The following is a 16541-nucleotide window of genomic DNA, read 5'->3' on the forward strand; positions in this document are numbered from 1 at the left end:
TCCCATTTGATCGCCCATGGGCTGACAAACCATAGTCTTCTCGCCATTTCACACTGGAAGAACATATGGATTTCAGTCTTGGTACAATTACACCCATGGACATACTCTATTTGCTATGTCAACTCCCCTAAACACAAGATTCATAAACAAAGGAAGGCTTGAATTAGCAAGTTTCCACATAAAGAAGTTTGTTCTCACATGGATGGCGCTACTCCATAAATACTTCCACCAGCTTTCCACCGTGTGTTCCCCTCCCTATTCCAAACAATACGCTAACTTCATACTATACGTCTTGGTTTTTGTCCATATGAGTTTATAATGTTGGTCACTTGTGGCCCAAAACATTTCATTGATACTCTTCACCGAATCTTGGTCAAAAAGCCAAGCCAAACGTTTTCATCCCAAGCTCCGTTGCCCAATTTCAGAGAACTAACCATACCAATAGTATCATGTGATTGGTTTCTTAGTTTTGGTAGAAAGTCTGGTCTATTAGGAATCCAATGATCTCTCCAAAAATTCATCATGTCCCATTTTCCTAGTTTGTAGCATAAACCATTGGCTAACAAGGATCTAACCCTTAAAATACCAGACTATAACCAAGAACTACCATATTTCTTTTTGCACTTCATGAAAGAGGAATGGGAGAAGTATTTAGCCTTAAAAGCCTGAACCTAAAATTTGCACTCTTAAGTGGAAAGACACCAACCAAGCTTGGCCACTAGAGCTCTATTGAAACTCCATAAGTTTTTAATCCCAAAACCCCTTCTAGATTTCGGCTGGCCCACTTTCTTTAAGCCAACTGGGTTAGAACCTTGAAGGCTTTAGTTTTGTTTTTCCAAATGAATGCTCTGGCCGTTTTTTTTATTTTCTCACACCATTCTTTAGGAAGCAAGAAAAAGGACACTGAGTACACAAGGATAGAGGGGGCCACATGTTTGACAAGGCTGACTCTTCTTGATTGAGAAAAAAGTTTGGCTCTCCATCCTTGAACCTTTACTTCCACTTTTCTTCTTAGGTCCTCCCGTCTTGGATGATAAAAAAGTTTAGCCCTTCAATCTTGGATCCTTGAGACTTAGACATAGTTCAATTAAAGTAAGAAATAATGATATATGAACTAAGAGTGTATATTTACTGTGGATTGATGGGTTTGAGAATCTCATAGAAAAACTGTTGCAATTGCTTGGAAATTTGGAGTCCTTTTAAATTAAGCCTCTGCCATATGGGTACCTTCGGAAAGAAACTTGTAGGTTGCAGGTTAAAAGAAACCATCTAAGAAAATATTAAAACAAGGATATGGCATACACACACACACACACACACACACACACACACACACACACAAAAGCACACAAAAAGAGATCTATGGCTAGCAAGTAACTCTCCTTTTTTTTTTTTTTTCCTCCAAATTATAGAATTTGATATTCAAAGACTTCCAGTAGCTGTGTTTGTTGTTGGTGTACTAGGTTATGCAGGCTAAGATTTTCCTTGATTCAAGCAATAAAGAGATCACATGCTAATTGGATTTTATTCGAGATTGCAAAAACACAAGAGCAATTTGATAAAGAAGAAGAGGAATCAAAAGTAACGACCCCTTTTTTTTTTAGAAATATTTTAGTAACACGTTAAACTTTTATTGGAAGGACTTTATCAGTTAAGGGCAATGGATCTCATTCCAAAGAGTTTATATCTATCCAGCCAAAAAACCAATTGTATAAATTTGTTAAACCTATTTATCGATGTTGTAAGTTAAATAAATGCTATAGATGCTCGGATCTATTATATAAAAAATAATAATAATGATAATAAATTTATTTGGACAATAAAAATAAATAAATAATTTATTTATGTACCAGAAATTATATATTTTGAATGCTACCTAATCACATAATATTCTAGGTTATTTTTATAACCTTCGATCCTCTACTTTTTTTTTTTTTTTTTTTTTTTTGTTTCTAGTCTTGTGTATGCTTGTTTTTTAATACAAAAAATATTTAATCATATATATTTTATTTGAATTTAATTATGTTTTAAAAATTTATTTTAATAAAATGGATATAAATCATTCATTAGATTGACAATGAATGGTTAGTATTAAAAACAAATATAAACAAGTATAGAAAAAACAAAGCAAAGGATCCTAATTCTATTTTTCTTAGATTATTTTTAGGCTAAATTTTTTTAGATCAGTAACATATTGATTTTGATCTTGTTGCTGTTGTGGCAAGTGCCACGCGACATCAGTAGGCTTGGAACATAAATTGGGAAGCTATTAAACAAGAAAAATCACTCCTTCACTTATCTTCTTCCTCACCAGCCTATGCCTCTGGATTACCTTCCAATTAAGAACTTCACTTTTTATCTCTCCACACTCTCTAAGATCTCTATCATCTCCAGAATCTACTTTTGAGATCAATAATATCTCTACTTACACACAACAAATATTTTACTCTTAAAAAAATATATGGACAGATGGTTCGAAAGCAAAATAAAATAGGATAAAATAGTTTTTTAAATAAAGTTAAAATAAATTGGATATTATTAATTTCAGCAAATTTATTCATCTCAATGTATGACTGGACTTAATTGATATAATTATAATAATTCAAAAGTCAATCTAAGGGGCTCTGTAGTATAGAAAAGTAGCCTTAAATGATAAGACACTTAACTCTTTATGAGGATCACAATAGCAATTATAGCTTTTCTTTTTATTATTTTGCAAAGGGGCTTTCACTTATATGTATTAATGCATTCTAAATTATATATGCTTTAACATTTTGCATGTGACATTATGCACTTTGAATTTCACTTTTCTTTACATTATTGCATCCTCTTTTTTTCTATCAACTTTTTAACTAACTTGTCATATGACTAGCACACGAATAAAAACTGTGCAAATTCATGAAGTTTAAGATGTAAAATGCAAAAGCTTTAGAATAAAAAAATTATTAAATAATACTATTATTTTTTTAAAGATGTTTGTAAAAAAAAAAAAATTAAAATGTAATTTTTCAAATATAAAAATAAAAATCTTTATATTTAATAGATGTCCTAAAAATAAATAAATCAAGACCGAGAAAAAAAAAATTTGAACATGTATTAATTTTTTTGGGGAAAAAATAAAAAATTTAGAAATAAAAATAAATATTAAAAAATCTTATAAGTATCTCGTTTCCTAAATAATAAATATAAATGTAAAAAGTACGTATAATAAATAAAATAATATATTTTACCATAATAATTTTTTAATTCTTTATTTTATACTTTATCTCTTTTTATGGTTCTTTATATTTTTTATATTTATAATATGTACAAATTATTATTTAAATTTTATAAAGATAAAATAAATATTCAAGAAAACATAAAGACCAATGAAAAATTTGAACAAACATTAAAAAAATCAATTTTTTTAAAAGCAAAATTTATATTAAAAAACATATTAAAAAATTTTAAAAGTATTTTTTAAAAAATAATAAATATAACTATAAGTTTAAAAAGTACATATAATAAATAAAATAAAATATTTTATAAAAATAATCTTTAAGTTTTATTTTAGATTTTACGAATACACGATTTTTTTTTATAAGTCTTTATGTTTTTCTTCTTTTAATCTCTATAATATTTACATATTATTATTATTATTTATTTTTTCAAAAATTACATTTGCATTCCTTTAAAACATTTAAAAACATGTTAAAAGAAAAACAGTTCTCTTGAATCAAAAAAAAAATATTGATTTTTCATTAATTTTTTTTGTTGGAATTTTTGCATTTTACACCATATACCATGTAAAATTACATTTTGCATTTTTTTCCCAATGTATCGATCATATTATAAATTTGTTAAAAAATAAAAGGGAACATTAAAAAAAAAAAAAATGAAATTCAGATACACAATATTACCCCAAAAAAAAAAGATTCAAAAAGCCTAATCATGCAAAGTATAAGGTGCGTTGATGCTCATATTCCTATAATTTTTTTGGTAATATATATATATATATATATATATTTATTTATTTATTTATTTTTTATAATAAAGGTGGAAAAATTCAAACTCAGAAGAGAGAGATTGAATTTTACTATTAGTTTGTCTCTAAAAACGACATTCTTAAAAAGTTATTTAAAAAATAATAAACTAAAAAATCATAACTTTCTTAACTTTATGCTTTTTTTATTTTTTTATTTTTTAATTGGGCTGAGATACTCTATTATGCTTCTAGGTGCTGAAAAGAAAACAAGTTTAATATTTTTTGAGTCATATTGAAGTAATAAAGGCGCAGTCTATTGGGGTGCAAGTTCAGTGTGTAAAATCCTGAAAAAAAAACATAGCTGAAATGAGTCATATTTGTGGATTGAAAATTGAGGATAAGAAATTTAGTCAGTAAAGGGGGAAAAAATAAATGATTTTACAATGATTTCCTGCTAGGGGAGGAAAATGAATCTCACAAATATATGACCAATAAATATAATATTATTTGAAGACCTTCATAGGGCAAAGGCCTACATGGTAATGCATATCTATCAATTTTCAACCACAAACTGCAAAACTTGGATACATCCTTACACTTCTATGTGCTGCATATTTGTTTTCTTTCAACTCTTGGACTATTTTACATCTGCAAACGTTCTTTCCCTGAAAATTCAACAAGCAGTGCACCCCACAATATATCATTTTAAATATAAAAGTTAGTATCGGATCCTCTTGCCGCACAATAGGAAGACAGAGAAATACAAAAATTTAGGCCCATATGGAAAGTTCTTATCAAAGAAACATGAAAACTAGAGCCTCGAAGAGTTTATTACCTTTATGATGATAATCTTCCCAATAAGATTCCACTGAAAATAATAGCGCCAAACCACTTGTTGGACACAAATCTGGAAGCAAGAAAAGAAATGAGTGGCCAAGGTAATAATGTTCCGAGCTTAAAAAGTTAACCAAGGTTCCTTAACCACAAATAACCCCTGATTACACAATCCTAACACCCATAATGGATCAAATCACAGTCCTGCATCTTCCAATTTTCAAATACGATTTCCAGGTAAACTAAAATTAGATCTATATCCAATCCCAACAGATTTTATACAGCATAAAACGAAAATGGCTGATATTTCTTAGAAAAAGTGATACTTCCACCAGAAGTTTACAAAAACAGGGGTAATAGTAATACAAAACACTACCAAATAGAAATGTAATATATTTCCTTTTAAGCATTGGCAGCCAATGGTTTAATGTAAGAGCTCCTTCTACTTACATTCTTGGCCAAACTAAACACTACATGGATCAACATGATTGCTACATTGTTCCATGCAATCAAACACATCTTGAAAATTAGTCTATCTTATACAACTATCCTCAACAAGCAAATCCCCTTTATACACATGCACATCACTTCACCCAGTATACAAAAGCTCAAGATTGTGGATTGTGTAGAATGAAAAAAGTAGTCCTAGAGAATCAAAGATGTACTCGATTATCATTTTGATTATTACCTGTCGTACAAATTCTATTTGATTTTTGGTTAGCAATCTACGCATCAGGTGAGCTAAAGTAATTAGTGAGAATAAACACATTTATCATCTATTGTACTAGAAAGCAAGAACCAAGACTAATACTGACTTGCTATTGCAATCAGCTCGGGATGAAAGGTCAACTGTCCATATTTGCCAAGCTAAGTGACCAGATGCACCTGCCAAAAAGACATAATATGGCCATCCTGGGAAGAAAATAAAGAAAAAATTACTATAAGCAAAGTACAGTCAGCTGAAAAAATTACTGTAAGCAAAGTACAGTCAGCTGACTTTCAGTGATGGGCAGTAGAAAGATGATAAACTGAAAAAATAACAAGCAATAAGAAGAATTACCAATCTCAGCATTATATCCACTGACGGCAAGACTGCTAATGCATGCAATACCAAATCCGGTAATCCACTCCTTAGTCAAAGCCCCAAATCTCAAAGCTGTAGATCTAACACCAACTTTCACATCATCTTCCTTATCCTATATGCATGGTTTGAAAATAAAAATTTACTAAATTGCATGGAAAGTTCTGTTACTCAACATGTTCTTTATTTTATTCAATTCACATTCACACATACATTGAAACTCCAAAAGCTATGGGCAGTAGTGATTCTAGTGAAAGAGCTTTTTCTGAAAGGAAATCACACATAAATAAATTGACTCACTCTATGAGACTATAACTAAGAAACTGAAAGGAAATCACACATAAATAAATTGACTCACTCTATGAGACTATAACTAAGAAACTAAGTTTCAAGGTGTAAAAAAGGAGAAGATCCAGAGGTAAGGAAAAGAAATCTAAGGATCTTTATCAAGCAGAGCATAGAGGAGTTGATATACCTTGGTTATAGCTTAATAAACAAGACATTTTCATATATGGGGGACGAGGATGTACCTGATGTGCATATATTGTGTCATATACTAGAGTCCAAAATACTCCAGAAATGTATAGTGGGAACACTGTAGCTGGATCAATACTTCCTTTAACCGCAGCCCATCCTAATAAAGCTCCCCAATTAAATGTCAAACCTAGATAGGCTTGAGGCTGCATGAATACAGTTGCAATCAATAAAATAAACAGTTCACTTTTCAAGAACTCTACATCAAAATTAAAAAGAAGGGAACAAAACTGAAGCATATGTCAAGACAACCAGACGTCATTACCCAAAATGTAAATCTCTTCATGAGAGGGTAGGAGAAGACTAGCAACAAAGACGAAGCTCCTAAAATGCGACTGTCGAAATACATAAGCCATAGGATTTTAAGTGGTTAGACAAACTACTTATGCTTGCAGTTGTTGCAGATTAAAACAGACATGTCATGAATGATAGAAAAACTAGTTCTAAGTCCATGGCCCTTGCGAAATACAAAATCACAACAAAAATTTATATGATGCTGAACCGTGCATATAAATTTAAATTTCGATTCTACACAAATCCATCTTTTTTTCAAACAAAATTATAAAACCTCATGATGGCATCTTACAATCATGTTTATTTTCAGTTTTGTTCATTTCCCTAACTCTAGCATCCATTTTCATTATATTATTTGCAACATCTCTTTTTCCTAATAAAGTGACAAATATTCTTGCTCTCCCTGAATTCTGTTCTTTGTTTTAGATCCAATATTCTTTATCAGTAGTCATAACAGAAGCTCAACAAGGGCACATTAAAAGGGCACTGACCTATAATTATTCAGTTGAAGAAGAATCCCAAGACCCAGAAGCAACTGAAACCCAAGAAAAGAAAGCCCCTGAAAAGGTGTTAGAAGACCACTAGCAACAGGCCTCGATTTTGTACGTTCCACCTGCATTAAGAGTTCTCATATAATTATGAAATTATTTAAAGCGAATTGTATATCCAAAAAGTAGTTTGGATAAACTTCTTTGTCTTAAATAAAGAAAAATTTTATACTGCAACAGAGACTATATGAACATAAAAAATGGCTATGAAAAACAAAACGATTAACAAATCCTAGTAGTTTCCTCCATTTCTGTTTCCAAATCAATCATGTGATTTAGCATTTCAATATGTTCAAGGAAGCTTTACAGAACTTCAATTGAAATAAAATGCAAACTCGTTTATCTTGGAATGACAAAAAGCAACGACCAATTAAAGTTGATATTTATGGGTTAGAATTTGAAGCAAGGAAGAGATTAAAATTAAGTCCTCCCATTTGACGAAATTCAGGGGAAAAGCAAAAGCTTTGGATAGTAAGTGATTGAGTAATATCATGGAATATACTATATCCAAGAAAAAAAGATTATGATGTCAAAATGAAAGATTCTGATGAATGAATGACAAAAGTACCAGCGCAAAAAGGAGCAAAACATAACATTGAAAGTGAAAAATTGAAATCAAGATGAGAATATGACTAACATAGAATCTGCAAATTATAACATAACTACCCCAACCAACCCTTATTCTTTCTCATACAATCCAAAACCACCATCTATGAGCGGAAAAGCATCTACATGTATGCCCCAAAACATACAAGATAAACTATAATGCCAACAACAAGAATGCATATAACTAATACAACAGAACCCAAAAGAAATTTACCATTTTGTCAATATCTTGATCAAGGAGATCATTTACGGTACATCCAGCACCCCTTAAAAGCAGAGCCCCACAACCAAATAGTGCCAACATCTTAAAATCAGGAAGGTGACCCGGAACGGCTGCCAAAGTAATTGACCTAAAGCAACGAACTTGATGCTTTGATGAACACGTTACAATAAATCCACCCAAAAAAAAAAAAAAAAGAAGAAGCTTCAATTCAAAAAGAACTACTACCATATTACCAAAATTTTACAAATTCAAGACCTAGCTTGCTCTTGGCTACCATAGGGAATTTTTTTAAAGTCTTTCTTTTACATTTTGGTCAGCATTTTTAAAGCTGTTAATTACTAGCTAATTGAAGTCCAAAAAATCATAGCGAAATTCTAAGAAAAAAAAAAAATTTACAAAGCACGTTGTGAATTGAGGGAAAAAAATGAAAAAGTTTTACCAAAAAAAAAACAGAAAAGGACGTACCACATACAGGGCCAAGCAAGCAACCAGGTGCCAATGGGCTTGTCGAGGCGAGCGAGGTGAGCATAAGGACGAACCTGCCTGGGCAAATACAAGTCGATCCAAGAAACCTGGGATGCTTTTACTTCACCACTGGGATTGTCCTGGCTCTTGGCGGTGGTAGAGAAGTGTGCGAAGGATCTGAAATTGAAGACGGAGCTTGGAGTTGGACCGTACGATTGATCAAATGGGAAGAAAAGGCGATGATTAGGGATATGGGTAGTGGCGGGTGGTGGGTAAGAGGGTGACGAAGACACAGAGAAGAGTGAATGGGAAACGGACAAGGACAAGAGGTAAGAGGAGAACGGTGGCTTGAGAAACCTACGTGAAGCACGAGAAAGCAAAAACGACGCCATTTTTTTTTTTTCTTAAAAAAAAAAAATGGTTGGGAATTCAAAATTGAGTGCGCTATTAGGTTAAAAAGCTCTGGATTTCCATGGTTTCGGGGGTCAAAAAACAAGCTCTTTGAGGTCTGGCGGGCTATACACGAACGTTGCTCCATTGACTCACTTGTCTGTAAACATGTTACTAATGGTGTATGTTGTCCGAAGAAGAATAAGAAGAAGAAAATCTCAAATAACAGAAAACGAAATGTTTATTGGCTCAGCTTTTTAATTTCTCATTGTCAAGGCTAGTCGATAGCAATTTCAAGCAAGCTTCAATGGCTTTCGAACAAAACAATCATCAGCTTTTAACAGTTATATACTGCTCCTGCTCATGAGCAGAGGAGTTTTTCTTGTTTCTTTTGCTGGTCGCTGGCTGCTGCTTTTTTGTGCTCGTTTGGGGAGAGGAGGGGGAATGTTTTTTTTTTCAAATGTAATTTTTAATAAAATAGCTAAAAATACACTATTTAAAAAAGCAAAAACATTTAACAACTAAAATGCCAAAAAAAGGGCCAAAACATAAAAAGTGTACCTTAATAATTTCTAGGTCTAAAAACTTAAAAAATTAAAAAAAAAAAAAAACATTAACAATAATTTCTTGGTCTCTTGGAAAAATGTTAAATGACACTTTAGAGTCATGTTGCATCTGTCTTGGGCTGTAATACATCTCGGAAAAAGAAAAAATAACAAAAATTCACTTCGCAAGTATTGTGAAACAAAACCCGGCATGTTCGTCACTTTGATCCCCTTGGGGTCTCAAGTATTCAATGTTTTGTGCCCTCACAATTTTTTATTTTTAACCACTAACAATAATAATGATAAAGAAAACTGTTTTATCTCTTTCGGTTAACGAATAAACATCATGGCCACAGGACCCAAAAAAATAAAAATAAAAATCGATGAGAAAACAGAGAAGTATGGTTTCTTTCCTGCTGCATTGCTTACCCACAAAAAAAAAAAAAAAAAAAAAAAAAAAAAAAAAGGGGCAAACTGATAACAACATGATAACTTCATCATCATAAATAAAGGGGATCAAAAACATATTTTGGGAGGATTATCAATATACAATGAAGGTAATTTGGGCAAACTTTCCATCCAAGATAACAAAAGAAATTATACAATGAATTTTGTATTTTATATATATATATATATATATATAAGGAAAAAAAATAAAAAAATAAAAACAAAAGAGCCTCCTGAGATCCTGAATATTATTATGTCTCTTATGTGGTAGGTGAAGATAATAAAAGGTTCAAGAGGAAGCCAACCATTATTCCGATGAATCCCACAAAGATTGCAAAGGTAAAGGAGAATCCTGCATTACCTTTACGATATCTTCGCCGCTTCAACGTGTCCTGCAGAGAAGTTGAGAAATGAAATTTCAAGATGGAAAAATCCTAATCTCATGCATTTTAGTTAGTTGCTACATTTTATGCCATCAAACACAGTCTAAGAACTGCCTGAAATCAAAGTTAAAGCAAACCATATGATGGTACATTTGTTTATGGGAAAAGCAGAAAGTACCTTCTATGGCAGAATTGTTTATCATGAATTACATCTTAGCACTAGACATTATAATCTATCAAAACATGGCAAGAAATCAGTACAAACTAACAAGCATAAGAACAATTAGATACTGACCAGCTCCTGCTGAAGAAGTTGTTTTTGTCGAATAGCTGCATCTCTTTCTTCCTTCACGCGCTGTACAGCCTGATTTTACATTAAAAGGAAAATTTTGAGAATAAGAATTAATACGAAAATTCAAATATAGGGCAAGCAATGCTAAAAGAACCCTGATAACATATTATTACTAGGGTGATGGCTCAAGTTTTTGTCTCATCGGTAAAGATGAAATGGCATTTAAAATGGTTCTTTTGTTTTCTTAATCTTCTTTCCATCACTGTGTCCAAATATATAATGCTATTTTACACTTCTACCAAAACAAATATATACGTATGTATAATGCTTTTTTACACATCTACCATGTGAAATATTTTTATTCCTTTTATCTAAGAATACGGTGATCACATTTAAACCCTTGTTCTTTCCTTTTTATCCATCATAATATGTCAATTAATCACTCATTCTCTGGTAGTCCATGAAAGAGTTTCTACCACAAGTGATGAAATATAATATTGGATACAAATTTGGTTATGTTTGTCAACTAGTGGAATTCAGAACCACTGCCACTGGCTAAAATATTACACAGACATGTACATTAGCACACACATACTGCGGAATGCTTTCTGTAAGAACCCACATGAGGATTACATCAACACCACAAACACACAATATAAATTCAACAAAACTCACAGAATTGCCATCAAGACTACGTGTAGAACTCCTCAATGCTTCATCTTCTGTGTTCGGAACAGCAGAGGAAGGAGAGACATACAGAACCTTAAGCTTGCACTCCTCTATTTGCTTTCCACTGTCCTTATTAAACTGGATGAAATATGATATGTAATTTTCTGAACATCAATATTATTCAAGATGATAAAACCGGCTATTCAAAAGAAATATTATTCTTTAAGTCAATATGTTCTTACGGTATCCGGTGGAAGTTCATCAACATCACCATTCGGAGTCACTATCGTACTCTGCAAGAGAAATTTATCTTTGCACTGCATATCTGGAGGATATTCCCGTTGGGCTTGGAGAGTGACTGCAATTCCAGCAGCTAGTGAGAAGCCAGTATTTCAGTCTTGAGAGAACTAAAGTATACCGTGAGTACTAGTGTAAGAAAGATAGAAAGTGTGCAAACAACTTCAAATGATTGGTCAAAGCTAGCATAATACATTTCTAAGCTCAATTAACCAACCATATCGAAACAAAAGAGATGTCCACAAAATCCACATTAACTACATTGCTCAAGTTTATGTACAGTTATAGCACTGAGAAACCTTTCTTAGGCAGTCTCTACCAAAGATCCTCACTTATACTATCACAACATTCTACTTTGAATTATACCAAAAAAAGGGTTACAACGTGATCAAGTAGCACCTCTGATGACGCATGCATCCCAAGGCTGTATAACACCAGTATTGGGTCGTACAAAATACTTCTTTGGTGAAGTGGTTTTAACCTAGGAAAAGGGAGCAAAGGCACAGTTAAACTAAATATATAATCAAGATGAATTGTAAAATATCTTGGGAAGCATATACTCATTGAAAAATAGTAGAAATTTGTACAGAAACATCAGTGATACCTTAAAGGCAACATGGTTTTCTGTGTTGTTGACAACTTTAAGATCACAAAAGCTTTGTTTTTCCAGCTCAACTGATAACATGAATATCATGAACATATGTCCAACCAAGTTTTACTGAATAAAAAGTATATAATGAAAGGGACAAAGATGCTCAAATGACATAAGAACTAAAAGTTGCAATCAACATAAAACCAGCTTAAAGAAGAACTGCCTAGATGAAGCACTAAATCCAGATCCTCATGTGTCAATCGTGATTATTAGATTCATACAAGGGCTACGATTGTTTCAAGGCCTGGCTTGCCAAACACCATAATAAAAAATAGTGCATCTACCAATTCTAGAAGTTTCAGCAAACATTGATGTATTCAGGAGTGGATGTTTATTCAAGTGCTTGTATGACTTATAATGAGACAAGTTTAATATGTTATCAATCATAAGTTTCTTGTACATCTCCCTCTACTAAAAATGAAAGCAACAACCCTTAAATGTTTCCACCTTCGAAACAGATTACTATAAAGTGACATAATTCTGAACACTTCTTGTAACAAATTGAAGTCACTCTAGAATAAGTAGTTGTAAAAGATTTCTATGACCTTTAAGTACTTCAACAAGTTCTTACCAATCCATGAATAATTAAAGTCCTACCCCAATAATAAATGTCGTAAAGATATATTTTGACAAACACAGCAGCAAAACATAAAACGAAATCTTGTGGTGCCTCGTAAAGATATATTTTGACAAACACAGCAGCAAAACATAAAACGAAATCTTGTGGTGCCTCATACAACTTCAGAGAATGAAAAGAATACTACATACCCCAACTCACTTCACATAAAAAACTTATAAAGCTTTCAAAAAGCAAGAGAAGCAAAGACCCAATAAACCAAAAGAAAAAATATATGTAGCTTCCTTCACAAGAACAAATCCACGCAACTATCTCACATCAGCTAAAAATTTCTCTTCATGCTCTTTCGTATGTAACCATCTCCAATCATATCGCTAACCTGACTTAATTTTCTATCCATCTCCAAAATCATTATTTAAGGTGTATCCATACCATTAAAAAGCGCACCAAAAGGCATTGGACTTGTACTGAAATAAGTCAATAACAACAGATGAATTATCCAATTTATCTTCCTCTATATCATCAACATTGTTCTTTCAGTCTATCCTTTTAAATCCATGAAGTCAAAACAAATAAATCAATTTTACTCTAATTTCGAGAAGAATAATATTGTTAACCTACCTTTGCATGCAAATTCCCTCATTCGCATTTTGCATGCCCATTTCAACAAAATATCATTGATACGGAATTTCACACCAAGATTTAGCTACATACATTTACCTCTGTACCAAATGCCTAAATACATAGTTACTTGCACATGCATAACATACAAATAAAAATAAAAATAAAAAAGAAGACAAAATTTGGTGGTAAAAATTTGATGTAAATGTAACTACGAAACGAAAAACAAAAAAAGCAAAAGAAATCAAACACACAGAGAAAACAGAGAGAGAGAAGGAAGGAAGAAGAATCATACATTGGAACCTAAGCTCTTCGGGATGAACAGAGATTAATTGAGTGCCAACAGCAGCAGTCATGATGAGCCACACCCGATCAAACAATATAACCTCAAAAACAAAAATCAATGAATCTCAAACCCTGCCATTAACATTACCACAAACACACACAGAGAGAAGAAAAAAAAAAAAGATAGAAAAAGACCGAAACCCTAGCTCAAAGATTTTTCCAGACAGAGAAAGATAGAGAAAACAAAACACAGAGAAACAGAGAATGCGTCAATGCGTTGCTTGTTTAGTTTAGAGAGAGAGAGAGAGAGAGAGAGAGAGAAAGAGTTAAATTTGGGAGGAGTAAGATGTGGAAGAACGAATGGTGAGGGAGTAGAAACGGATTGCTCGGTCCAAATTTTGCAACCAAACCAAAACACACCTCCTTCTCTGACTATCCCTTCTTTTTTTTTTTTTTTTTTTTTTTTTGGGGGTTTCGAAGACTTTTAAAGCCACCAAGATCGGGCTCAGTCTCTTGGCTGGTCCTTTAACAAGCTCCTGCTGATACACACAGAAGAGAGAGAATATAGAAAGCGAAATTCCTGTTTGGAGAAAGAGAAAAAAAAAACCCTCCGATGGGTATAGCAGAGCTTTTCTTCTTCAATTTCCAGAGACAAACAAGGAAGAAAAGAGAGAGAGAGAGAGAGAGAAGGACACACGTGTCCTTACGAGGTCATTTTGACGCCCGCTTCAAAAGTGAAGCGTACCAGTCTGGAAATGGGAATCCACTGACGTGTCTCTTGAATGGTAGGTCCACGTCTCCTCTTTTTTTTCTTTTTGTCTTTTATTTATATGAAAATTTATATTTCCTCCACATATGTAAATATGAATTTTGTTTAATGGCATATATTAATGTCGCTATTATTTTATTAGTTTAACTTTAAATATAGTCCAATAAAGTAACGATACATGATCAGTCGGTAAATATAACACATGGTTTGACAAACTTCTTTATCTTTATCTACATTATAAATGCATTTGTTTGGATATATTTCTAACTTTTTTTTTTTTTTGGGTAAATGCATATATTTTTTTAATGTAATAATAGATTGATTTTCGCAATCAACATCCCAAAAAGATATTATAAGGATTTATCTTTCCAGGTATATTTTTAACTTTAAAATACAAAAGGAATTAAATTAAATCCAATTAATTAGTGTATGTGTCAATTTGGATTCAATTTATGAGGTAAGTTATAATTTTAGTAATATATAATTACCTTGTATCAAAAAAAAAAAAAAAAGTAGACAGGCCATTTTCACCTAAGTAGTAATAATAATAATAAATAATAATAAATAGGAGGTGTCAGTCATTATTTTTGTACAAGCTAGATGTAGAACTAATATGTTAGTGTTGTTTTAAATGATTTTTTTTTTCTTTTATTTTAAAAAGATATTCTCCATTTCTAATGAGTAATGCTACTAATCCCGATTTTATTAACCAATAAGCATATAAAATGATGTAAAAGGTTAAATAAATTAATAGAAATGAAATATAAGATAAATAAATCTGAAATTCAATACAGGGGAAAAAATAACACTAAATTCGAAGTTTTGTGGGTCCTATCTATTGAAAAGTTTTTTTCTGTTTTTGTGTAGAATATCTTTAAATTTATTTTTTGGGACACTTACATCAAAGACTATATCAAAAATGTTCCATATATATATATATATATATATATATTTTCAACATAAAGTACAATGTATTTTTTGCATGACTGATAAATTGTATCTATCTATAGATATACCTACTTTTAGCTCCAATATTAGTTACAATTTCTGAAAAATAAATAAATAAATAGCATAAAAAAACAAAATAAGGTCACAATCACATAAAGTTATTTTTTGGAATCACCCGAATTCAATCTTCTCTTCCATTTTCATTTTTTTAAAAAATAAAATAATTAATAAATTACAGATATATAACAAACTACAAATTATTTATTAAATAAGGAATAAGCAAAATAATTTTATTTTATTTTTGTAACAATCTTTCGAATTTTTCTAATTTGATAATATCGCCTATAATTTAGCTATTATAAGTGGTGGAACAACTTCTCTCTCACCACATGTGGTGGGATATAAAATCTATCTTTAATTGGAATTGTATATATAAACAATTTTTAATTTAGTAGGCTATGTAACATATCAATGAAATACTATTAAGTAGAGGCAAAAAAATAAAAAAGCATAAAATTTTCATTTTAAAAGAAAATTTGAATAAAATATACATATCAGCAATTTAATTTGCTATCGTTATTTTTTATATTAGATTGTTAGGATTAAAAAAAATAATATATGTTATAAATTAAAATTGATATTTATAATTTGTCTATTTTATTTTATATATATTTTTTTTATCATAAAGAAGGCTATATAGTCACTAAAGTATAGATATTTGAGAAGTAATGATTCCAATGTGAGATTATTGTTCTAAAGAAGCCGTAGCTTTGCCACTGACTAGGCTGTCCCCGTATCGATCATTCTCTATAATTTTAATTAAAATTCTAATACATTATTAAAATTTCATTTTTCATATTTAGGTTGTGAGGTCAATCATGAAAATAACAAAATGTTGGAAAATGTTATTAAAATTAAATTAAAAAACCTTAATACAATAAGATAACGAGAGTTTGTGTTGGTAGGTTAGGAAACGTTACTTCATAATGATTCGGCACATGCTTCTCACTCAAAGTAAAGAAGGGACCACCATTTTTAAATTCTCTAAATGGACTTTTTTTTTTGGGTGAATAACGAATTGCACTTATGTATATTGCATTTTAGCCAACAAAAAGGT

The 16541-nt window shown here is 31.3% G+C and overlaps 2 protein-coding genes across 5 annotated transcripts; both read right to left on the reverse strand.

The window, feature by feature from the left end:
• Positions 1 to 4127: 4127 nt before the first annotated feature.
• LOC107430388 (4-hydroxybenzoate polyprenyltransferase, mitochondrial) lies at positions 4128 to 9370 on the reverse strand. Of its 2 annotated transcripts, XR_001582536.4 has the most exons (10): positions 8550 to 9370; positions 8076 to 8211; positions 7199 to 7320; positions 6679 to 6748; positions 6410 to 6559; positions 5859 to 5994; positions 5614 to 5710; positions 4800 to 4871; positions 4561 to 4629; positions 4128 to 4308 (listed from the first exon to the last, which is right to left on the reverse strand). XR_001582536.4 is itself a non-coding variant. In XM_016041227.4 (9 exons), the coding sequence occupies exons 1-8, from the start codon at positions 8939 to 8941 to the stop codon at positions 4802 to 4804; spliced, it is 1173 nt and encodes a 390-aa protein (XP_015896713.1). In that variant the 5' UTR covers positions 8942 to 9370; the 3' UTR covers positions 4386 to 4629; positions 4800 to 4801. The 2 variants fall into 2 exon arrangements, 1 of the variants encoding a protein (XP_015896713.1); XM_016041227.4 differs by lacking the exon at positions 4128 to 4308 and having other exon boundaries at positions 4386 to 4629.
• Positions 9371 to 9959: 589 nt separating this feature from the next.
• On the reverse strand, positions 9960 to 14389 carry LOC107430387 (vesicle-associated protein 2-1). 3 transcript variants are annotated; one of them, XM_048463985.2, is made up of 7 exons: positions 13718 to 14384; positions 12177 to 12247; positions 11972 to 12053; positions 11518 to 11648; positions 11282 to 11413; positions 10610 to 10678; positions 9960 to 10323 (listed from the first exon to the last, which is right to left on the reverse strand). In XM_048463985.2, the coding sequence occupies exons 1-7, from the start codon at positions 13776 to 13778 to the stop codon at positions 10192 to 10194; spliced, it is 678 nt and encodes a 225-aa protein (XP_048319942.1). In that variant the 5' UTR covers positions 13779 to 14384; the 3' UTR covers positions 9960 to 10191. The 3 variants fall into 3 exon arrangements, 2 of the variants coding, with proteins under 2 accessions (XP_048319942.1, XP_015896712.1); XM_016041226.4 differs by having other exon boundaries at positions 11518 to 11633; positions 13718 to 14378; XR_009639334.1 differs by having other exon boundaries at positions 10110 to 10323; positions 10493 to 10678; positions 13718 to 14389.
• Between the last annotated feature and the right edge of the window lie 2152 nt (positions 14390 to 16541).

Source organism: Ziziphus jujuba, chromosome 6, assembly GCF_031755915.1.
Source record: "Ziziphus jujuba cultivar Dongzao chromosome 6, ASM3175591v1".
NCBI classification, from domain to species: domain Eukaryota; kingdom Viridiplantae; phylum Streptophyta; class Magnoliopsida; order Rosales; family Rhamnaceae; genus Ziziphus; species Ziziphus jujuba.